This window comes from Rousettus aegyptiacus, unplaced genomic scaffold, assembly GCF_014176215.1.
Source record: "Rousettus aegyptiacus isolate mRouAeg1 unplaced genomic scaffold, mRouAeg1.p scaffold_m13_p_5, whole genome shotgun sequence".
In the NCBI taxonomy this organism is placed as follows: domain Eukaryota; kingdom Metazoa; phylum Chordata; class Mammalia; order Chiroptera; family Pteropodidae; genus Rousettus; species Rousettus aegyptiacus.
Window position 1 is genome coordinate 79,222,227 of NW_023416308.1, and position 25,430 is coordinate 79,247,656.

The window sequence follows — 25,430 nt, forward strand, 5'->3', positions numbered from 1 at the left end:
TCCTCCGCTCCTCGCCCCGCCTCTTTACCCCAGAGTCTTTCGGCTTTGGTGGAAGTGGCAGCAACTGGGAACCTTCGACCCTGACCCAAGCTACGGATTCCAGGTTAGTGGGCAGATCCAATTTCTGGCTAGCCACTGCTGTATCCACTAGTCCTGAGAGTTCGACCGGCCTTTCGTGTTGCGTTAGGGGCAGGGGGGATCGCGGGTGGAGGAAGAGTGAGGGAGAACTCTGCAATTTTGAGTTGTCCCAAGTTTGGGAAATGAGCACAGAAGAGGTACCTTTGGAGCTAGGAGTAATCCTTGTGAAGAGTAGAGATACTTAAACCCTGATTCTGGAAGCTATAGTATATAGGGGAGGCGGCACCGGAAGTTTGGGTAGGGAATAACTGCAAACCATGGGACTGGCGTAGATCCAGAGGTCAGCAACCCCTCCCCCATCTCCAGCCTTTCTGCTCCAGGAAGTAAGCGCCGCTTACCCCCTACCCGGGAGGCCGGGAGTTGAGCTGTCGGCGCTCTGCGGGACCTGCGGGCTGGCGAGGGAGGAGCCTTGCCAGCCTTCGAAAAGGGCATGGCCACGCGCCGGTTGAGTTTCAGACTCCTTGGATTGCTCTGAAGAACCTTGACCACTTAGTGCCGCTTACGTCTGGAACTTCTCGTTCCCTCCATGTGCAGGTCGCAGTTCTCGGCTGACACTTAGACGCTGTCTGTGTGCCCTTGTTGAGCTTCGGTTTCTTCCATCTGTAAAATGGATACACTAATATTTATATCCCAGAGTTTTTGTGAGAAACAGATGAGGTAGGGGTTTAGACATATAGGAGGCTGCCTGCCAAATAGTTATTGTTATTGTTGCTCTGTTATTAGTGACAAACTCAATTCTTACCTTTAAAAAATGCAGTTTTTGAAAGACTAGTGTAGGGAATAAAATATGTTAAAATGCACTATGATAAAGGAAAGTATGACTACTAACATCTAAACAAGTTAAAATACAACAAGAATTACAAGTGGAATTTTACAGATGCAGAAAAGAACCAAAAATTTTATAATTTATCCTAAAAAACTCAGTTGATGGATTATCTAACACTCAGGGAGAAGAAAACCTATGCAGGACAATATTTTGAGAATTTGCAAAGTTAATAAGGTTTTGAAATGCATGGGGTAGCGATCTTTTGACATGAAATTTTAAAAAATGTTCTAATTCAAATATTTATGGAGTGCCACTGTTAGATCATCGATTCCACATGGTGAGTTAAACTGGAATATAACTCTACACAGAGATAAAAATGTTGTTATTCCCTAAGTACAAGACGCCCATCTTATTTTAAAAATACAGTTGTCATCTGTTTTAGGTATTTACTTCACTTTCACTAGAGCTCCTAGCTGTGAGACAGCCCTGTCTATCTTATTTCTCATTTTTATTCTGAGCTTTCTATCTTGGTCCAACCTTTAATATCTCCTGCCCAGTCAGTGACTGGGCAGGAGATATTAAAAGCCATTTTATTTTATTTATTTTATTTTATATAAAATAAAATAGTTAATATTAAAAGCCATTTATTTTTTTCTAAAAGCCATTTCGCTATCAAATTGTAACCTGTTCTAATAGATGGTTCAGATCTAAGTATCAGTCTCTTCTCTGTCCCTCCCTTAAACCCATCCCCTCCACCTCTGCCCTCCCTTTCTAGCTATTTTTCATCCTGAATTGCGTCTAGTGGAGAGGAAGTTGCCTCACCTGAGGCAGTGCTTCCGAAGCCTTAATAGGCATACAAATCACTTAAAGATCTTAAAGTGTATAGATACTGAAGTGGCTCAGGTGATGCCTAGAGATCTGAATGAGGAGCTGCACTGGATGCCAGTGCTTCTAGTTAGCTGATCACTTGAACTTTTTCAGGCATGGGCTTCTTATTTAACTGTTTCCACCTGACACCTGGTCTTGAATTTGGCTCCTTTCATTTGCTAATCTGATTCTGAGACTCCTGAATCTGCACTCCTCATAGCCAGACCATCATCTCTCAGCCTATCTACACTGTTCTTGAGACATGATCTTCATCTGACACCCAGACTTTTCTTGTCTCCTTTGGACTAGCTGCAGCTGGTGGTCAAGGGCCTGTTGGTATGTGGGCAAGTGTTATTCAAGCCCTTGTTAACTATGCATAGCTAACTCCTTCAAAGTTTCTTCTTTTCTTCAGCCTCAACTTTATACCCTCTGACAAGACACAGAAACTCTTAGATCATATGTTTTCTTCAAGAATCCTCGGTCTTGAATATACCTTCGAAGTAGTGCATTAGACAGAAAAGAAATGCAGAAGTATAATGAAGCAACATATATAATTTTAAATTTTCTGGTAGTCTCATTGAAAGAACAAAAAGGTAGACTTGATTTTAATATATGTAACCAACTGTATCCAAAATATTATTAGAATATGTAGTCAATATAAAAGAAAGTTGAGATTAATTTCTCTTACTAAATCTTTGAAATCCAGTGCGGTATGTATTTTAAATTTACAATATCTCATTTCCAACTAGCCACATTTCAAGTGCTCAATACAATACAGTTCTAATTTATACCTGGAAGGTTAGAATGCCAGGCCTTCCATTTTTCTCATTGCATTTCTTTTGTTTTTCTTAATTCTATTGCATTATAATTTACGTCTGGTAAATTATCAATTTTAAGCTTATAATTGTGAGTTTTGACACGTACACAGTTATGTCACCGCAAACATCATCATGATATATAAAGGGCATTTCCATCATCCCCCAAATTTCCTTTTGTCCCTGTGCAGTTCATCCCCTTTCACAGCCCTGGGCCCTGACATCCACTAATCTGCTTTCAAATAGCATAGTTTTATTTTTTCTAAGATTTTAAATAAGTGGAATCATACAGTAATTTATCTTTGCTGCCTGACTTCTTTCACTTTGGATAATGCTTTTGAGATTTATCTTGTATCAGTAGTTCCACTTTATTGTTTTGTAATATGCCAATTGTTAGATATACCACATTTGTTTACCACATTTGAATCCATAATGGTTTTATGGATTCTTTCCAGTTTTTGGAGATTATTGCATTTATGAAGCAGAAACGCTCCCCTACAAGAATCATGTATACCAAGTATACTTTTGCCTGTAATAAATGTATGTGTATATGTTTATGTTGGGGGAGATGTAGTGGACCTTCAGTTAAAATAGTTAAGTATATTATTGCCAAAATTTTTAAGACATTTTTTTAAGAGCAATTCTTTGTTCCCAATAAACTGAGAGGAAGACGGTACAGAGATGTCCCATATATCTTCTGCCCCCACGCATGCGTAGCCTCTCCCAGTATCAGTATCCCCCACCAAAGGGGTACATTTGTTACAACTGATGCACCTACATTAACAAATCATAATTATCCAAAGTTGACAGTTTACATCATGGTTCAGTCTTGGTGTTGTACCTTCTATGAGTTTGGGTTAATGCATAATGACATGTACCCATCATTATAGTCCCATACGGAGTATTTTCAATGCTCTACAAATCCTTTGTTCTCTGCCTATTCATGCCCCCTCACCGCCGCTGACAACCACTGATCATTTTATTGTCTCTATAGTTTTGCTTTTTCTTAATATCATATAGTTGGAATCTTGCAGTATATAGCATTTTCAGAATGACTTTTTTGGTTTAGTAATGTTCATTTAATTTTCCTCCATGTTTTTTCATGGTTTCATAGCTCATTTCTTTTCAGCACTGAATAATTTTCGTTGTCTGGATGTACCACAGTTCATCCATTCACCTATGAAGGACAAGTTTTGACAAGTATGAATAAAGCTGCTAAAAATATCTGTATACAGGTTTCTGTATGGACATAAGTTTTTATCTCCTTTGGATAAATACCAAGTAGTATGATTGCTGGATCACAAGGTAAGAGGATGTTTATTTTTATAAGAAACCACCTTTCAAGGTGGCTGTACAGTTTTGCTTTCCCACCAGCAATGATTGAGTGCTCTTGTTACTCCATCTCCTCACCAGCATTTGATGTTGTGCACATTCCTGATTTTGGCCATTCTAATAGGTATAGTGGTATCTCATTGCTGTTTCAATCCTCATTTCTCAGATGTGGAACATCTTTTCATATGCTCATTTGCTGTCCCTATATCTTTGGTGAGGTGTCTGTTAAGGTCTTTGGCTCATTTTTTAATCAGGTCTTTCGTTTTCTTATTGTTGAGTTTAAAGAGTTCTGTGTACATTTAGGATAACAATCATTTATCAGGTGTGCCTTTTACAAATATCTTCTCTAAGTCCATGGCATACCTTTTCATTCTTTTGACATCTTTTGCAGAGCAGAAGTTTTTAATTTTAGTAAAATTCAACTTATTGTTTATTTTATGAATTGTGTCTTTTGTGTTATAATGTTATGTCTAAAAGAGTATTAGTCATACCCAAGGTCATGTAGGTTTTCTCCTGTATTAATTTCTAGGAGTTTTATAGTTTTGTGTTTTATATTTACGATAGTATTTCATTTTGAGTTAATTTTGATGAAGTGTGAAGGTCTGTATCTAGATTCTTTTTTTTTTTGCAAATGGATGTGCAGTTTTTCCTGCACCATTTGTTGAAGAGGCTGTCCTTGCTTTATTATATCACCTTTGCTTCTTTGTCAAAGATCAGTTGACTGTGTGCATATCTATTTCTGGACTCTATATTCTGTTTAATTTATCTATTTGTTTTATTATTTTGCCAATACCAAACTGTCTTGATTATTGTAATTTTATAGTAAATCTGTATAATGTTGAAAAGGAGTGGTGAGAGGGGACAGCCTTACCTTGCACTTAATCTTAGTAGGAAAGCTTTAAGTTTCTCATTAAATACAGTGTTAGCTGTTGGGTTTTAAAGATGTGCCTTATCAAGTTGAGGATGTTTTCCTCTGTTCCTTTTTAAATGAGATTTTGCCATATGGATATTGGGATTTGCAAATACTTTTTCTGCATCAACTTATATGATTATTTTTCTTTTTTAGCATTAGTTTATTTTCAAAATTTGACCCAGTTTTGCATTCCTAGTATAAATCCCACTTTTTATGGTGTATAATTCTTTTTATACACTGTTGGATTCAGTTGGCTCATATTTTATTGAGGATTTTTGCATGTATGTTAGTGAGAAATGTTGGTCTGTTTTCTTGGAATGTAGTTGTCTGATTTTGGTATTAAGGTGAGGCTGGCCTCATAGAATGAATAAGCTGGAACGTATTCCCTCTACTTCTATCCTCTAAGAGAGATCGTAGGGAGTTGGTATTTTTTTCTTTCTTAAATCTTTCATAGAATTCACAAGTCAACCCATGTGAGCCTGTTGCTTTATATTTTGGAAGGTTATTAATTATTGATTCAATTTTTTAATAGAAAGAGGCCTATAAGAATGTCCGTTTCTTATGTGAGTTTTGACAAATTGTGTCTTTCTAGGAATTAGTTCTTTTTATCAAGGTTATCAGATTTGTGGAAATAGAGTTGTTCATAGTAGGCCTTTCTTATACTTTCAATGTCCACAGGATTTGTAGTGATGAATGATGTCTCTTCTTTAAGTTCTAGTGTTAGTAATTTGTGTCTTCTCTCCTTTTTCTTCGTCAGCCTGGCTGGAGACATATATTTTATCGATCTTTTCAAAGACGATTATTTTTTAACATTAACAATTTCATACAATAGTACATTTGTTTCTATTGTGATGACCCAGTGCCAATATCAAATTTACCTATAAACTCAGCAGTAAGTTATAGTTTTAATCTCATTATAAAATTAATTGCCTATAAAATCCTATTATAAAGTTAATCTTTTATGTTAGTTTCAGTGCTAGCCTCTGGATCACAGCCAAGATCAAGAGAGATTGGACCTCTGCCCTGATAATCTTAATTTAACAAAGATGATAGACCCTCACAGTCTAATGTTCTAAGTGAGGTTATGTAGGTATGTAAGGAAATAGTAAACCAGCTAAGTGCCCAGTTTCCATAGGTGTGATTAATTTGGTTAAACATCAGTTTCTTCGATGATAGTAAATACCTCTGTAATATCGCTTAGTTGCTTGGGTTTCATGAATGTTTTCAAATTTTATTGGGTACCCTTTATGGAGAAGAGAAATAGAAGTAGTAAGAACTTTGGCACTGTAGCCTGAGTGTTTGCATTTAAATTCTGGAGCTACCTACCACTTGGGCTAGCTTCCTAATCTCTCTGGACCTCAGTTTATACAACTGTGAAATGGGGTTGCAGGGACACTGTTTTTATTAAAAAATTATCAAGCTGTTATATGTATAATAATTAGATTATTGCCTAGTACAGAACGGGCTTTTGATAAATACTTACTGTTAGCATTGCTGTTACCAAACTGGACAAAGCTGAACAGGTCCAGAACCTTTAAGAGCATCAGTGAACACTAGATGGCAGCACAAAGGTCCCATTTTTCAGCTCACTACTGTGCTTTGTACTCACCCTACTCAGTTATGCATGCTATGTCTCACAGAATGTTTTTTCTGACTGGGACACTTTCTCATGCCCTTTCTTTGTAATGGCCTGTTGTTACTGATGGGCAATTCGATGTGTTTTATCCATCAGGATAATTGGTGCAAATCACAGAACCTTGTGTTCTCAAATTATACCCACACTAACCATGTTGTCATAAGTGTACATCTGCCTCTGCTGGGAAACCAGACAAAGAAAAAAATTGGAATTACACCTGCTTTTAGCTTCCCTGTAGCATATCCTGTGCAAGAGGGTCACAATTGGGACCAGGGCTAGTGTGCCTTCAACTACACAGTGTATTTGTGAGCTAGCTTTTCTTCGGTGGCCCAAACGAGACTTCAGCTAGGCAGGCAGAGAGAACAGCTTTCGATTAAAGTGATTCGATGCTGGAAGAGTAAAACTAATGGAAGGAAAGAGAGGAGGGAGGGGGAAGGATAAAAAATTTCTCAGCGTGATTTAAAACAATGGTAATATAACTTAACAACTGAAGACTTCCAAGAATGATGAAAAAGATATTCTCAATGAGGACATCTATTTTAATTTAGCACAGAAAAGAAATAAAGTTAGAGTAAGTTCTGGCATCTCTAGTTGCTTACTTAGAGAGGCATCTAGCTTTTTTAACCGACCCTTGTTTCAGGCACACAGAAACCACATTCTGCTTAAATGTCACCTTATTATATCTTGTTATAAATTGAAATAGTGGATTTTTCTCTTAGGTCCAAAATCTTGTTATAAATTGAGATAGTGGATTTTTTTCCTAGGGGCAGAATAAATAATCAGATATGAAAAAGAGTGAGAAAGTGAATTATTTATTCTTATAACAAATAGTTATATAGACTTTGCTCTATTCCTATTCCCAGTAAAAATATTAAAGAGGCTTTTTCCTCATGGTGAGAGGTAAGAGAACTAAAGGATCAAAGAGCTGTGACAGTATAAGTATAGCGATAACTAGATTTTGATTGAGACTATCGTACTCATTGGCTCAGAATATTATCACAAATATGCTCTATGGGAAGAATTGATTTTAACAATACACATGAGATTAAACCACATTTTGGATCAGGAATTAACCCAATGTTCCAAAGCTAGGGAAAAGAATTTGGGATTCAGAGCTGGGCCTGTGTGACTCCAGGGCTAGTGCTTTCTCTTTTGTCCCACACTGCAGAGAAAAAGATGAAGCAGGGAAGGAACCTACAGCATGAGGGTTCCTAGGTTGATCCACATGTAGCATGCGTTGATACTTTATTCCTCTCTTCCCCCTATTTTTACACTTTTCTCCCATTAGCAATTCCACAATACTTTCCCCAAATGCTATAAGACATCTTTGTCCCGGTCACCCCACCTGCATACCTTATCTTCAGTTCTTTTTTCTGTGGACTATTCTGTCACTAGAACATACGTGGCCTTGACCTCTTACCTGTACCCTTTCTTCTCCACACATAGGCCCCCTAAGGCTCCCGTCAAAGTCAGTGACAGATCCTTTTGAAATTTCTTCCTGAAATGGGGACTTTCCCATTTCCACACTCCTAAAACATCGAGTCTGTGCCTGACTTTTACTGCCTTTGCCATCTGGGTGTCTCGTTAAAGTTACGAGGCTAAGGACAGAGCTTTGAACTGGGACTATGGACATGTTAGGTTATGCCAGCTCTACAATTTACAAGATATTCAATTTTATAAAGTCACTTTATTTCTCTATTTCTTTATCAAAAGGCCAAAAACGGTCTTATTTATTCAGAGTTTTCCTATGAGGAATAAAAGAAGCAGGAATATGTTCCTAAATCATGCCCAGCTATAAAAGTATTAGTCGTAAAAATATTACCTCACGTTATTGTGATCATTATTTCTTTGGGGTGTTCCATGACCATGAGAAGTGAAAGGGCTTTGTGTGGAACAGAGCTTTTAGAAAGTAGACGTGTTTTTACAATGAATGATATCTAATCTTGGAGATTAGATCCTGGAGAGCAGTGCCTGAGAGTGGCAAAGACAGGTGGAAAAGCTCATGAGAAAGCTCTAATCATCTGTGGAGAGATGAGGTTCTAGGTTTTTAGTCATCGTAAGTTACAGACCTGTTGGCCCGGCACTGTGCTAGGTCTGAGGATACAGCAGTGAACAAAAACAAAGTCTCTGATCCTGAGGAGCTTATATTCTGGTGGGAGGATTCAGACAATTAAAGGTATTAGGTGGTAATAAGAAAAATCTAGCCGGTAAGCATATAGAGAGTAATTGTATGGGAGAATGAGCCTTAGGTAGAACAGATTCTTATATGCTGGGTGAAGTCAGAGTCATGCAGATATCTGGGTGAAGGGTTTTCCTTGCAGCAGTAAAAGCAAGTGCAAAAATTCTAGGGCAGCAACATGTTTTGGTGCTTCTAACATTGAGGGGGAGTTTTGGTGGGCTGAGAAAAGGTCAAACAAATGGTGGCTCACACAAGGTCACTCCTCTCCAGGGCCTCAGTTTGTTCCTTCATCCAGTAGAATGAAATCATAATCTTTGCTCTAATGAGGGTGCAAATTGATGTCTAATATGAGCTGGGGTAAAGAATGTGTTTAAAATTAGAATGAGAAGCATTGTTACCCCAGGTGTCTGACTTCTTTATCCAAAATCATTGGCATCCTTTTTTTCTCCCCCATTTTCTTACTGATTCTTTTTTTTGTTTGCCCATCTACTTAGGATTTTCTAAGCAAGAGGCACTTTACAATCCAGGCCTGGGCAGGCACGAGCGAAGAGAATGGCTGCAATGACTTCAACAGTACTGGTGGACATACAGGAGGAGGTGACCTGCCCCATCTGCCTGGAGCTCCTGACAGAACCCTTGAGCATAGACTGTGGCCACAGCTTCTGCCAGGCCTGCATCACAGAGAACAGCAAGGAATCGGCAATTAGCCCAGAAGGGGAAAGCAGCTGCCCTGTGTGCCAGACCAGCTACCAGCTCAGGAACCTGCGGCCTAATCGGCACCTGGCCAACATAGCAGAGAGGCTCAGGAAGGTGGTGTTGGGCTCAGGGAAGCAGCTGAAGGTGCTGCTTTGTGCACACCATAGAGAGAAACTCCAGCTCTTCTGTAAGGAGGATGGGAAGCTGATTTGCTGGCTTTGTGAGCGGTCTCAGGAGCACCGTGGTCACCACGCGTTCCTCATGGAGGAGATTGCCCAGGAGTACCAGGTGGGAGCCTGCAAAGAAGGAGAGTAGGAAGGAACAGGGTTCTTGGCAGGAGATTTTAATTTTATGCTCTAATCTATTTTCTTTGTATTTCTCCCATTTAGCTGCAGGAATGGACCTAGACCGTGCTCCCTTGGCCAAGAGTAGAGATTTAACCTCTTCCTTGCAGCTCAATATCAGCTATGCATGGCCTTTCGAGTAGAGGATACTGCTAGGACCAAATAGAGGACTCACTGGATTGAGTATGGCAGATATGTTGACAATGAGAGTAAAAGATTTAAAGTACTTCATGATCAGGTTCTTTCCCTTAGAAGAAAGAGAATTAGCCTGTTCCCATTGGTTTTCATTCCCTGTGTATAAAAGGTACTTTGGCCTTCTAGATTTTTCATTTCAGGGCGGGACAGGCTTTTTCTGAGGTCAGCATAATCTCTACCCCATTTATTCCATGTTTAGGCACTGAGACAATTAAACACGGACTCTGCTTGACTCGTGTGTTTCAGGAGAAGTTCCAGGAGTCTCTGAAGAGGTTGAGGCAAGAGCAGCAGGAAGCCGAGAAATTAAAAGCTGTTATCATGGAGAAGAAAACATCCTGGAAGGTAAGAGAGATTCTTCCTAAAGGTGTCCTGGGACAGGAATGAGGGCAGGGCATGGGAGCCAAGGGCAAGGAAACCTGGCCCTGTCTGCTCCCAGTTAGGCCAGAAGAGCTTCCCTTTGCCTAGTCCTTCACTACAGCCTTTCCAAACAAGGGGATTGTCCTTGGTGCAGTGAGGAAAGAGAGAGAAGAGGGAGTTAGAAAATGAACGTATCAAAAGAGAATCCAGGTTTTTTAAAACAATCACATAGAAGAGGAACCATGGCCATTCACAGCTCCTAATTGCTGATTCTGGACTTTGTTCTACATTTCAAGCTCTGAAACTTGGAAGACAGGTTAGGAACAGGCCAATCATTCCTAACTCAGTACTCAAAACTGGATGGGGAGGGAGGCTGCTTGAAATCTAAATCTCGTCCACAATTCTAAGGATGACAAGATAAGGCTGCCTAGGGCTAATGTCCTGGGAAGAGAGGAAGGGATAATAGAAAGAAGAACAGGTTCTGCAGGACTTACTTCCCCTTCACGCCTCTTCTCCCAGTGAGACCTAGCCAGGAAAGCAGTGCTGAGCCTGATTCCCTACCCCTTAGAGAGGAGACTCTCAGTTCAAGAGACTAGCAGCCTCTTTTCTCTTCTATATCCTGGAAGAATCAGATGGAACCTGAGAGACACAGGATCCAGACAGAGTTTAATCAGTTAAGAAGTATCCTGGACAAGGAAGAGCAACGGCAACTGAAAAAGCTGGAGGAGGAAGAGAGGAAGGGACTGAGTATTATAGAAGAGGCTGAGGATGAGCTGGTTCACCAGAGCCAGGCACTGAAAGAGCTCATCTCAGATCTAGAGCGTCGGTGTCAGGGGTCCATAATGGAACTGATGCAGGTAAGACTCAACGAAGGAGACCCCGATCTGGGAGTCAGGGAAAAGAAAAATTAACTTTCCTACCTTCCGCCATGGAACTGATACCATATGGGGTCAAGAACCAAATTTCCTATTTTGACCCTATTAAACCTTGCAGAGGTCATAAATAAAGCATAGGTAGTTAAAAATACAAATGCCAAGGGGATGTCTCATTTTTATTTATTACATATAAAGGGTGATCCAAACATTCATTTGATACTGTGGAGAAAATCTGTTGTATTCAGTGATGTTCTGTAGCGACATTAATCAATCTTGACATTATTGCCATTTTGGGCTAGAAAATTCTTTGCTTTGAGGGGCTGCCCTGTACATTGTAAGATGTTTAAAAGCATCCCGGGCCTCTACCCACTAGGTGCCAGTAGCACCCACCCTAAGCTGTGACAACCCAAAATCCATCCAGACATTGTCAAATGTCCATTGAGGGGAACATGGCCCAGCCTCCACCTATTGAGAATCACTGCCCATTAGGCACCTATTGCTTCTGATGTGTTGGGATTTGTCAGATACTTTCACCTAGCTTAGTCACAGACAAACACATACCAAGCTCAAATACCTAAAGATTCTTTATCAGCAGTCCCCAGCCTTTTCGGTACCAGGGACCTGTGCTCCTATGATAATCTAATGCCTGATGATCTGAGGTGGAGCTGAGGCAGTGATGCTAGTGCTGGGGAGCAGCTGCAAATACAGATGAAGCTTCGCTCACTTGCCCATTGTTCACCTTTTGCTGTATGAGCTGGTTCCTGACAGGCCACTGACTGGTACCAGTCTGCAGCCTAGGGGTTGGGGACCCATGCTTTATGTAATCACCAGTTCTTCTTCGCTTTCGCTCTTTCTCTAGGGCAAAGTCCTTTAACATGTTGTAATAGAAGTTTGAACTGGTCTTTTAAGACACAAAGAAGGCGGGGCTCTGGTGTGCCCATGTGTGGGTTGGGAGAGTGCAAGCTGTCAAATCTAGATATTTGATTATGGAGCTTGAACCGAGGTCGAAATCTGACGAGCTGTTTTTTATTTGGAGCGAAAAGTGTGACTATGAAGTTGAGGCAGGATGTACCTTGTGATAGTCTGGAACCTGCAAGTTGTTTCCTTATTTTCTGTTTGCCTTCTTCGATACAGGAAAAATAGTTATTTCTGTGTGACATAGATCAAACCATAGGCTTTTTCTTCAGTCATTGAGGTATAAAAGCAAAAATTGAGACCAAATAGACCATAAGGCAATCTACTCATATGACAGAGGTGATGGATAATGGTGAAGAGCGGGTGGCTAAAAAGTTAAGCACGTGAAATTGATGGGTTTGGTCTAAAATGCAATGTCAGGGTGAATATAACATAGTGTTTGGGGCGGTACTTTGTCTTATTCTGGTGACACTGGATGCTGGTATCATTGAGGAAGATAGAAAATAACAGCAAACCTCACGATTGCAGGAAAAGTAAGTTTTCTTTTAAATATCTTGAGTTTGTGGTGCCCATAGCTCATTTGCTGGAGTATAAAGGGATATCTGACCAGAAGTACAAATTTGGGAATTGTCAGTGTGTGTGTGGTGTGTGTCTGTGTGTGTGTGTCTGTGTGTGTGTGTGTCTGTGTGTTGAAATCAAGAAAAACAGATGAAGTCAACAAAGGGATTAGAAGAGGTGAAGTTTGAAGGTTTGAGAAACAACCCTGTATCTTTCGCAAACAGAATGTAAGCATTTTAAGAACAGAAATCATGACTAAATTTAATCATTTCCAAACATCCCTACATGGAGTCTCAGGAACTGTCTTCTCTGAGTACTTATCTCTACTTCGTGGCCTCCACGTTGGTGCCATCTTTATTCCTATCATATCACAGGGTGGTAGAGACAGGGTGAGGTACATGAATAAGGCTGTAGTAGAGGGCAGGGCCTATTTTTCCTTGACTTAACATGTCTCTTTCCTCCCTAGGATGTGAGTGATGTCATGGAAAGGTATGTGCAGGAGAACACGAAGTGGTTCCTTTGGATTGGCAAAAGATTCCTGCACCCATAGAGTTATCTTATGGTCAGTGGGAAAGGGCAAAAGAATAAAAGGTCATGGAAGATTCAGGACTGTGGTGTCTTGAATCGCTCATCATAAGAATTTTAGGGGTTCCACAAATAAAGGGAATGGCCTGATTTCTATGATAGGAGAATTTGGGGTGATGGGAGGTCGGTCACAAACTGGGGACAGCAGTATCCTTTATTCTTAAGAGTCACAGATCTTTGACTCCCTTTAGTATTTCATGATAGAACTCCTTTTCTTCTGTACCTAATTCCAGTAATTTTAGCTACCTCGAAATACATAAGGCTTTTCTTTGCCTGTGTATTTTGTCAGAGGGGAATTTTTCATTTGCATTGCTTTCCAAGGTCCACAAATCAGCTTTTAGGACATCTGCCTTAAATTTCCTGTTCTACCTTGGCTTTTGAACAGTATGCCTTGCTACGTAGTTCTTTTCACACTTTCATTTTTCTCAATTCCAATAAAAACATAGACCTGAGGTCTTAAGAAGCGTGGTTGGGCCCTGGATCAAACAAAACACGTTCTCCTCTGTTTCATACACTAGAACCTCACACGTGAAGATGACATTTAACACCCACACACCAGGTACCTTAGAGTTCCTCACAGACACATGAAATATGGAACCTGTTGTCCCTTATGAAGTCTGCACTTTCACTTTGGCAGTGAGGACATCTTTTTTATCCAACCAGCATAAAGTTCCCAACACTGAATCCTAAGCTGCTGTCCTGAAGCTTTTCTCTTTAGGCCTCCAGGAGGAGACTATAAGGTCTAAAGGCAAAGACTCTTCAGAAAGGAGCCCTTCACTTGATGCTTTTAATGCTACAGCAGCAAGTTCTTGGTGTTCTGCCTGTCAACACAGACTTTTCCAGCCCCTCATGGTAGACCCTCTAGATGGCCCTGACATTTTAAATATTCGAGGGGTTTTTTGTTGTTGTTGTTTGTTTGAGGTAGCAAAGAATTTCCCAGCCAGTATTTTATTTAATTGTATACAGTCCTTAGGATGTAGAGAAAGGAGAGAAATTGTGGTTTACAAAAACAACAAAAAACAAACAAAAATGGGGCTTCAAGAGTTCAATCTTATCAAAGTTTACAAAGATGATGAGAAACTAGTTTCTAGTTCAGGTCTTCTGGCTCTAGTGTCAGGGCTCTTTGAAGAATGATGCTAATTTTGTTTAGGGAAGAATGTTGAAGTTCACCAGTGGGCCCAGGAGATGGACAGTAGTGCTGGAGGAACCCAAGGTAAGCAGTGTAGGAGATGTCTAATGTCTGTTTATTCCAGGAGTGAGTTCTGGACCCTGAGGAAGCCAGAAGCTCTCCCCACCAAGCTGAAAAGTGTGTTTCGAGCCCCAGATCTGAAAAAGATGCTGCGAGTATTCAGAGGTGAGGAGACTAAGGGAACAGAATTTGGCTATGGGATTACTGTAGTAGCAAGAAATGAATAAAACAGAGGGTGTGGTTAATATTTGGGAATAGAGGGTGAAGAGAGGGTCTAGGGACATAATTTGTGAAGAAGAAGCAGTTCATATTTAAGGGGTAATGAAAGGGCCAGCTCAGAATTCCCTGCCACACCCCTTAGTCAGGTCAAGGGGAGAGAGACATCAGACCTGAGACTGTTGGTTCTGTACAACATGATTGTCTCTTTTCATCATTCCAGAGCTGACAGATGTCCAAAGTTACTGGGGTAAGTAGAAACCATGGCCCCTTTGAGCTGACATGTTCTGATCCTCTTTCACATGCTTCCCCCAAACATATCCCCTACACACACTCTCAAGTACTGAGGTGGTGATACTTCTTCCCATCCCCCACCACACAGCTCCAGTTCCTCCTACCCACTTCCTGCCTGCCTTCTCGGTGTCACAAGACCCACACACCCATCCTTATCTGCCTGTGTTGTACCTTTTCCCACAGTGGACGTGACTCTGAATCCATACACGGCTAATATAAATCTTGTCCTGTCTAAAAACCGGAGACAGGTGAGATTTGTAGGCCCCAAGCTGTCTGGGTCTCATCTGGAAGAGCATTACGACTGTGGCATCCTGGGCTCTCAGCACTTCTCCTCAGGAAAACATTACTGGGAGATAGAGGTGACCAAGAAGACTGACTGGATCTTGGGGGTTTGTAGTAACACGGTGGGATCTCCATTCTCTTTCAGCCAGTTTGCAAACAATCGGAACGTTTACTCCAGATATCAACCTCAAAGTGGGTACTGGGTGATTGGATTACATCATAAGCATGAATATAGAGCCTATGAGGACTCTTCCAGTTCCCTGCTCCTCTCCATGACGGTACCCCCTCGCCGTATTGGGGTTTTCTTAGACTATGAGGCTGGCACTGTCTCCTTTTTTAATGTCACAAACCATGGCTTTCCCATCTACACCTTCACTAAGTATTACTTTCCTACCACTCTTTGTCCATATTTTAATCCTTGCAACTGTGTAGTCCCAATGACCCTGCGTCGTCCAAGCTCCTGAACATTCTGCTGTCCCCACCCCCACGTGAGCTGTACCTTTTGAGGCTCATCTGCACCACATTTCTGACCTTTTTGCATTCTCACTCCTTTTCCTTCAAACATTTACTCAGTGTTAGAACATACCCAGTATTGACAGTGAACAACCTTGATTAAGTAATTACAGATCTCACAATGGGTAGGGGTAGCTTTACACATTGGAGATTTTTTTTTTTTTGGTCAACGCATGGGATCAAATTTAAGAAGTTTTCTTCTCTTCATTTGCTATAAGTTTTTTACATAAAGGAAACTTGAATTTCAACAGATGTTGTCTGTAATTACTGAGATAATTGTGTCATTTTTTTCTGTATGTTGACTTGTTTCCATTTTTAAATCTAACGCAAATTCCTGATATAAGCCACTGATCCTTTATATACAATACCAGATTTGTTTTTGCTAATACATGGTTTAGATTTTGTTTTTATCTCTGTTTATGAAAGAAATTGACCTGTAATTTCATATTCTTGTAACGCCATTGTTAGGTTTTATAAAATGCAATAAATGAGCAAAGAAATTGCTGTATTTTTGTGTAAGTATATATAAGGCTGATTGCTAAAACCTATTATTATGTTAATTTTGGTGACTTTAAATTCAAATTAAAGAAAGATTCTAACTTCAGTTTTCACAACCTTAAAATTTAAGAGTAGTAATTGAGAAGTTGAAACAAAAAAAAATCTTCCTAATGTGTTGAAATAAAAAAAGTGGAGAAGAGGAAAATGACCGATCCAATACAGATTTTTTAAAGAGAATGATTTCTTTCAGTTTCTCCACATTCCCTTTTCTTTATGCTCCAACGTGAAAAGCTAGTAAATAAGCATCTGTGACTTTGTTAGAGAGGTGCTGTATGCTTTTTGAGCCAAGTGTAAAAGAAATTATGAAGTAAATGTGAGGGTGTCAACAAATATCAAGGAATTGACTAGAGCTGGCTGTTCAGTACAGTAGCTAAGAAGGCATCAGTAGCTACTGAGCACTTCAGATGTGATTAGTCTGAATTGAGATGTGCTATAAGTGTAAAATGCACACCAGTTTTAAATCTATTATATATATAATATATATTAATATATATAATATATATGATATATATAAATATATATCATATATATATATCTTTGCCTCTTTTACTATTTTTGATGCAGATACTAGAAAATTTAAAATTACATATGTGGCTCACATTACATTTCTATTAAACTGCTCTTGCTGTAATACAATTTCTGTCCCTAAGAGGGCCCTAGTGTAACACATATATGCTCATCTCCACACGGACCCCCTACCTCTCTAAGGCATTTTTGTAGAAGATAATGACAGAAAAAAGAAGATCTAAGACTATCTAGAAATACACAGTTTGGAAGATCACAGGAAGAGGTCATGGCCAGAGAATATGACTCTGCCTAGTCTGGACCCTATCTTTCGCCCTCAGTCTGTTGGACATTTGAAGTTGCTTCATGGTTTAAGGAAACACTAGTTCAACTTCAGGGCGCAACTCTAGTACCTGTAATGAAATGTGCAAGTTACAGTAAAAGTCCATACTGGTTTGCTCTAGGGTAGAGTTTCATTTGAGAGGTCAAATTTTTGAGAGACTAGAAGCTAAATGTGCATTCCTCGTACTGATCTGAACTTCAACTGGAAGAAATAAGAAAGAGCAGGCAAACTAGTGCCCATAAAGCTCTTGGAAGTTGGGGGATGAGGGAATCTGTGTAAATGCTCCCTTACTACTTATTTTCCCATGCAATAGGTTCCAGGCTAAAGGAGTTAGCCCAGCTATTTTCTTCCTATGGAGATAACCAGTGAATGGCCTTAGATAATAGGGAAATCAAAGTGCTTTCTGGAATTATCTAGGTGAGATTTGAGGAGGTTTATCAGGATCATAGAATGAGTTTACAGCCCTGTCTTTCTCCTGGAGGGTTTGGGCAAGGCCTACTGGCCATAACATTTTTGTTGTGATGCAGTAGGCTAAACTGCTATGAAAAATAAATCCAAAAACATTCAGTGGATCAAATCCTAAGGAAAGGTATTGTTCATGTAAAAATCTAACATGAGTGTAGCTAGTGGGTGAGTGGATTCAAGCATCAAGCTTTCTTCTGTCTGTGGTTCTACCATCCCCTAAGATAACATTGTCAGCATTAGGACAGCAGGAAGGTAAAGAAAACTGGGGAGATAGTTTGCTTTGTAAGCTCTTAGTTCACATGTAGGATTCATAATTTCTGCTCACTTTTCTTTTGCTGGGAACAGCCATGTGGCTACACCTAACTACAAGGAAGACTGTAAAAATGTCTAGCCACCTGCAATTACGTAAAACTAAATTTCAAGAAAAGGAAAATGAAGATTCCGATGGCGACCTATTAGCCTGGGCAAGAAACCAGAAAGAACTCCTCTTCCTCGTTACAGGAGACTGAGGATCTCATGGTTTTTTTCTGGGCTATGTTTATTTCATCATGTAGCCTGAAGTTCATAAGGAAAAGACAAGAAGATAATTCTGTCGCTAGGATTTTAGAGAAATGGCATAATTATCCTAACATTCCCAACACTGCCTTCTAGAGCTGGCATTTACAATTGATTCTAATTTAAAGACTTTTTTTTTTTTTTTTGGAGATGAGGGCTATTGAAACATCTTTATTGTGATGCAACCGAGATAGAGTAAATTACACATATTTAAAGTGTGCAGTTTGATAATTTTTGACTTGTGAAACCATCACAAAGACAATCAAGATATCTACCCTCTTCAAAAGTATCCTCCTGCTCCTTTGTAATCAATCCCTCCCTTTGTCTCTGCCCACCTCACCTCCATCCGTTAGGAGCCACTGTTCTTTCTCTCGTCATAGTTTGTATTTTCTAGAGTTTCATATAAATGGAATCGTTCAGTATTATTGTCTGTTTTTTTTTTCATTCTCCGGATTGTTGCTTATATAAAGATCCTTTTTCTTTTTTATTGCCAAATAGTATTCCATGGATCATTATATTAACACAATTATATTGTATGTAACAACTTATCTGTTCACCTGTTGATGCAAATAGCTCTAATGAACATTTCTTTTAAAAGTCTTCCAATAAACATGCTTTCATTTCTTGGCTAAACACCTCGCAGTAAAATATATGAGTTATATGGTAGATATATGGATAATTTTTTTTGACACTGTCAAACCATTTTACATCTGACTTCAGCTGCTCTACATCCTTACCATGACTTAGTTTGGTTTGTCTTTAATTTTAAACATTGTAATAGATATGTAATGAGGTATCTAACCGTGGCTTTACTTTGCATTTCTCTAATGCCTATGAAAGACAAGCTGCTTTCATGTATGCATGAGTTTGACATCTACATAACTATATGGAAGGGTCTTTTCAAATTGTTTTCTCTTTTTTTAAAAAATTGGATTACTTATTTTGTTGTTATTGAGCTTTGAAAGTGTTTTTTATACATGTCCCTCATTATAATACTGATTTGCAAATATCTTCTCCCAGGATGTGGCTTGCCTTTCCATTCTCTTAACAATTTTTCAAAGAGCAGTTCTTAATTTTGATGACATCCAACTTAGCAAGCTTTTCTTTTATGAATTGTACTTTTGATGTTTTATCTAAAAACTCTTTCCTAATCGAGGGTCACAAGAAATTGTTCCTTAGCTTTCTTCGAGACATATTATAATTTTAGGTTTTATATAAAGTCTATGTATAACCCACTTTAAGATTGTTTTTCTTAAATAGTGCAAGGTATGTATCAAAATCCATTTCTGTTTATGGATCCAATTATTCAGCACCATTTGTTGAAAAGGCATTCTTTCTCCACCCAATTAATTAGCTTTGTACCTTTGTCATGCCTCAATTGATCCTATATGTGTGAGTCTACTTCTAGAGTCAATTAGATAGTTTACATTTTCTAACTGTTCTTTTTCAAATTTGCTTTGCTTAGTCTAGGTCTTTTACATCCATATGTAAGTTAGAATCCATTTATTAATTTCTAAATAATAGTCTACTATAATATTGATTGTGATCACAGCGATTCTATAGATCAATTTTGGTGAGCACTGACAATATTTAGTCTTCTGGTCCATGAACGGTATGTTTTTTCCACGTATTTGGGTTTTTTTCTTCTTTAATATTTTATAGTCTTCAATGAGTGGATCTTGCACATTTCTGTCATATTTATCCATTTCATATGTTTATGCTATTATAAGTCATTTTTCCAATTTCTAATTATTCATTGAAATTTTATAGAAATATATTTAAGTTCATATACTGATCTCATATATTAAAATCATTCTAAACTCATTTATTAGTTTTAGTTGTTTTTAAAGCTTTCATAGGATTTTATACAAAGATGATTACGTCACTTGTATCCACGGAGACAATCACATTTTTCTTTTATTGTCTGTTAATGTGGTGCATTACATTAGTTGATTTTCAAATTTCAAACCAACCTTTCATCCTTGGGATAAACCCCACTTAGTCAAGATGCGTTATCCTTTCTATATATTGTTAGATTTAATTGCTAAAGTTTTTTTAACTATGTTTCATCTGTGTTCATGAAGAATAGTTTATTTTTTTGTTTGTTTATTTTGTGTTTCTTGAATGTCTTTGTCTGATTTTGGTAACAGAATAATGCTGGTTTTATAGAATGAGTTGTTCAGTATTTGCACTTCTTTAATTTTATGGACACATTTGTATAGATTTGTCATTATTTTCTCATAAGAGTTTGGCAGAATTCCCCAACAAAACCATCTGGATTTGACATTTTATTGTGGGAAAGTTTTTAACTACTAACTCCATTTCTTGTGTGTGTGTGCGCGCGCGTGTGTATGACTCTTCGGGTTACCTATTCTCAAGTGAATTTTGGTGGTAATTTCATTTCTTTAATATATATATATTTATGGCTCTTCGGGTTACCTATTATTCTCAAGTGAATTTTGGTGGCTTGTACCTTTTCAATTTCATCTGTCAGTTATCAGCAAACCTTTTCTGTACCAGAAAGTATTTTAGGCTTTGTGGGCCATATTGTCTCTCTGTTCCAGCTACTGGACTCTGCAATTGTGTTGTAAAAGCAGTCACAGAGGAAAGGTAAACACGTGAGTGTGACTTCATTTCAATAAAATCTGATTTACAAAAACAAGTGGCAAGCCAGATTTGGTATGTATGGCATAGTTTGCAAAACCCTGATCTAAGTTATCTAATTTATTAGCATAAAATTATTTATAGTGATTATTAATCTTTTAGTATCTGTAGCATTTGTAATGATATCATCTCATTCTTGATATTGGTAAGTTTTATGTTTTCTCTTTTTTTCTTGACCTGGCTAGAGGTTTATTAATCTAATTGATACTCTTAAGTATCTACTTTTGGTTTGATTTTCTCAGTTATTTTTCTGTTTACTAATTTGCTATCTGCTCTTTATTATTTTTTTTTTCTCTGCTGCTTTATATTTCAGTTGCTCATCTTGTAATTTATTTTTCTGTATGGTGGAAGATGAGGTCATTGATTTCAGGTCTTTCTAAAAGAGCTATACATTTCATTCTACTGCTTTATCTCAAAATTTTGATATGTTTTCATTTTCATTCTTTTCAAGATTTTCTAATTTTCTTTTTGATTTTTTCTTTAATGATAGGCTATTTAAAATTGTGTTATTTTGTGTTCCAAATATTTGGAGACTCTGTATATTTGTTATTAATTTCTAATTTAATTTTGTTATTCCAGTACATACTTATATCCTTGAATCTTTATTAAGACTATCGAGACCAATTTTGTCTTCCAGAATATGATCTTTATTGGTAAATTTTTCATGTACACTTGAAAAGAATGTGTATTCTGTTGTTCTGGAGTGGAGTGATCAATAAATATCATGTTGTTTGGTGATACTGTTCTAGTCTTCTATATCCTTACTGATTTTTTGTCTGCTTGTTCTAACAATTACTTTGTCCCAGGTGGTGACTTTCACAAGTGTTTCTTAGCTCACCTTCCCTTAGGTGAGATAGGCTAGAGGGCGTGGACTTCCATAAATGTTCTCCCTAGTTGAACTAGGACTCTGGTCAAGTCTTTTCCAATGGATAGAAGGCCTTTGTTATAAGGAATGTACTGGGCTTATTTTTAAAATGCTTCTTTTACCCTCCCTCTGTTAAAAAGAAAGAGGATTGTTTTTTGTTAGCTTCTCATTAAGGGAAACCCGATTTAGATTTCAGAAGTAAATTCCAAGAATGTGTGCTGGTACCCTAAGGCTGTTTCTCTCAATTCCTAAAGTTAGTCTATGCTTAGCCTCCAGCTTTTGTCGAAATTACCATTTTAATGCTCCTACCTACCTTACGGGCTCCTGAAACTTCTTCTCCAGGTAAGTAGGTATAGGCTGCTATTCTCTGTATTTACATATCTATCTCTAGATTTCCAGATAGAGATTTGTCCTGTGACTTTAATCCTCTAATAGGTCCAAGAAAAGCCATGATGTTTTGGGGGGTCCGGAGCAAATTTCCCCAGAATGTGCCATCTTGGAATAAAGATTATTTTTAGCTGAAAACAATCAAAGCCCAACAAACTCAGAAACAATTTTTTTATAGTTGTATTTTTTTGTTTGTTTTGTTTGTTTTTGCCTCTTCCTTACCTGCCTAAAGAGATTAGGATTGGAAAACCTGCTTCAGGAAGGGAATTAGCATATTCACTTTAAGACAATGAATTAAGTGTGGCAGAGAGGGAGGATCCAAGGAAAAATCTGTTCCATAGGTTCCCTTTTACATCTCATTTGTTGGTATTCCTGCAAAAAAAAAAAAAAAAATTTATTACCAAATTGTTTGCTTTCTCATCTACCTGTGAATTGCTTACATCTCCTCTTTGTTCTAATATGACATATTACCTCACTTTGCCTTACTGTCTTTGGAATTCCCATGCTTAAATAAATTCCCCTGCTGTATGTCATTTGAATTATTTGACCAGCCAGAAGAACTAAGGGGGTAAGAGAAAATTTACCTTGGCCCTGACAATATTTAGTTTGTTCAGTTTTTTTCTTGTTGTAAAGAGGTAATGAGTTTCAAGTTCTTATATGTTAGAACTCTGATCTCTTCTACTGTGGCAGGCTGACCCTGCCTAGCCATTTCCTGCTGGAAATGTTGCAGAAAAGTTGCAAAAATCAGACCAGCAAATAAAACAAGCAGCACTCAGAGTTGGAAAACTCAGGGTTATTAAGCCAGCGGTCCCAGAAGAGGTAGTGCCCTGAAGATCTGGGCCTGGGGCTCAGTTGCGACATTGCTTATATAGAACTTATTTGGCGTGGACTGATTGGTTAATTTGTCCTCAGATGGTTACAAAGGGGGAGTTGCTATGGGGTCACAAGCAGGTACAAAAAGCTACAAAGCAAGGAAGTTGCTAGAGGGTACAGGCAGTTACATTTGTTGCTTAGAACAAGCAAAAGCAAAGATGAGTCTTTAGTTAATTTTGAGTAAGACCTCTGCAGCAAGCATATCTACAGAAGCAGAACAAAGAGCTGATTAGCCTTTTGAGTGAAAATTCCTCTTCAGAACAAATTCATTCCTGACTGCCCTCTCCCCCACCTCAAGGACTCTCCAGCTAACATCTGTTGTTTCATGGCTTGCCAACCAATTAATGTTCTTCCTTATATCTGTAGTTGTGAAGGGATAACAAAACTGTATAAAACTGCCTGTTATGTTACAATTGGGGCTTAGCCTTTGGATAAGAACCTGCTGAGCTAGTGCTGGCATCATAAACACTGCTTCTTATAGCCTCGGCTTCCCGTCTCTCCGTTTGAGAATCCTGCAACACTACTTCTGCAGAAATTCTTTTTCACCGAAAACCCTTTTTTCTGTTTTCCTGGCTAAGTCTCCATTTTTCAGGTTGCTTGTCCACCTTAGGATATGGCTTAGAAGACTGCAGTGCTGGGTTGGGCTTCCTCATCAGCAAGCAGCGTAGGTCAGCCCCACTCTTTCAAGTCAGAAACAAACTAAGGCCTGTTCTGTGTCCACACAGAGACAGAAAGTCAAATGGTGCTGCAAAACTAGGTGATATCCTGGATCTTTTGGCATTTTTATTGCCAACTATTCCTTACCTACGTCTGAACTGAGACAGAAGTAATGGACTGTTTGAGGAAACAGCAATTTCTGCTTTGGTCTCTTCTTTGCCAGGAATTTTTCATTCCCTTATCTCCTGGTGACCTTTTGGTAGGAGGTGGGATTTTGAATCAGACACATTCAGTCTCTATGTGTTGATGCCCCCCACTCTAACTTTAGCACTTATCCATGGAAATGGAGTCAATTTCTACCCATTTCCCTTTGATCTTTGCATTCTGGTCACCTCATTGCTACAATGAGGCTCTGGCTCACTAGTGTTAAAAAACAAAATTCAAACTAAGGAAACTTAAATATCTAATTGGTTTCATCAAACAATTTATGAATCAAGCAGCATCCCATTTAGCAACTAGATTGGTGCTCTGAGGGGGTTGCACAAAATGGGAGATTTTTGTAGGAAGATGGGACAGGGGACTAGGGAGCTAATAACAAAAGAAAGAAAAAGGCTTATTTGGTGGCCCGGACACCTTTAATTTGGGGGAAGAGAACAGAAAGGTTTTTATCAATGCAGATTGCCTCTTCTTTCTATATGGGATAGAGAGAGCCCACGTTATGGATTACCTTACTAGTGCTTGACCAGAAAATTCCATACTGGTTGATTAAGATTATGTTTCTGGGAGAGGATGAATCTGCAGTTAGATTAAGTGTTAAGTCTAGGTTTGGTATCATGGGCTTTTAGCATGAGTGATGCTATTTTTAACCTGTGGGTTTTTTTCTTTAACACTAGGAACATCCTGCATTTCTTCAGGGATATCCAGGTCTTTCGCCTCTGAAATTCTCAGTCCCTCAGATGAAGATGGTTACAGAAAAAAAAAAGAAAAAAAAAAGACACGAAATACCAAACGCAGATCTGTACACTTAAGGGTCATCATCTCTTTAACAGAGAGCATCTTGGCCCAAGAAATGGTGTCCTCGGCTAACAAGACTGTGAAACATGTCAGTTGCATTCAATTTTTAAAGACCGAAGCTGACTGGTTGGAGGTAAGGTAAGAATAAGTCATTTCTTCAGGTCTTAAGGACAGTTCTGAAGCCTTTTTCAGAGTCCCTCTGTCTGGTCTCATTGGACAGTAGCCAGGGGTCTTTCCATCTTATTATAGCTTAGCACCTGAAATATAACTTAGGCCCTAAAAACCCTGTACCTCTACATTTTGGGGCTGCTTAATTTGGGGTCTGCGTACCCCTGGCAGACCCAGCTGGCTGGATAAAGAGTATGTTCCCTCTAACTCACTGAGTTCTGGTGATCCGTGTGTCTTCCAGGGGCTGGCAGTCCATGTGTCTTTTGGGGGCTGGCGGCTACAACAAGTGGAAGGAGTAAGTGGTCATTTTGCACAATTAAATGAGGCAAAAGGCAACACAAATGACTAACTGAATGACAAGTAGTTCATTACGAGTAATTAAAATATTTAAAAATATTGCATAGTTCTATACTAATAAGTTTAGAATATCTGTAAAGTAGTTCTGTGGGGGGGGGGATGTAATATTTAAAAAAAAATTCTTCATAATAAAATTAAAATTAAAAGGTGTATGAAATTATCTTCCATGTCCATAGGGCCTCATGCATACTGATACTTGTGGAGACCCAGGCTTCGGAATCATTTCTGCAAGAGGCTCACGGAGAAGAGAGCCCTGCCAGGCCCTCCTCTGGGGGGCCTTCGGGAGGGATCTGGGAAAGCTGCATCCTTATTCCTGCTCTGGTGTCTCCTTAGTGGTTGTCATGATTCTCCAGAT

The 25,430-nt window shown here is 38.8% G+C and overlaps 1 protein-coding gene across 4 annotated transcripts; it reads left to right on the plus strand.

The window, feature by feature from the left end:
• TRIM6 (tripartite motif containing 6) lies at window positions 1-25,430 on the plus strand. Of its 4 annotated transcripts, XM_016126843.2 has the most exons (12): window positions 1-103; window positions 9,141-9,630; window positions 10,128-10,223; window positions 10,865-11,095; window positions 13,053-13,075; window positions 14,425-14,525; window positions 14,800-14,826; window positions 15,054-15,229; window positions 24,430-24,460; window positions 24,586-24,688; window positions 24,960-25,013; window positions 25,252-25,430. In XM_016126843.2, the coding sequence occupies exons 2-12, from the start codon at window positions 9,199-9,201 to the stop codon at window positions 25,406-25,408; spliced, it is 1,431 nt and encodes a 476-aa protein (XP_015982329.2). In that variant the 5' UTR covers window positions 1-103; window positions 9,141-9,198; the 3' UTR covers window positions 25,409-25,430. The 4 variants fall into 4 exon arrangements, 3 of the variants coding, with proteins under 3 accessions (XP_015982329.2, XP_015982322.1, XP_015982349.1); XR_001594689.2 differs by lacking the exon at window positions 25,252-25,430 and having other exon boundaries at window positions 24,430-24,683; window positions 24,960-24,983; XM_016126836.2 differs by lacking the exons at window positions 24,430-24,460; window positions 24,586-24,688; window positions 24,960-25,013; window positions 25,252-25,430 and having other exon boundaries at window positions 15,054-16,622.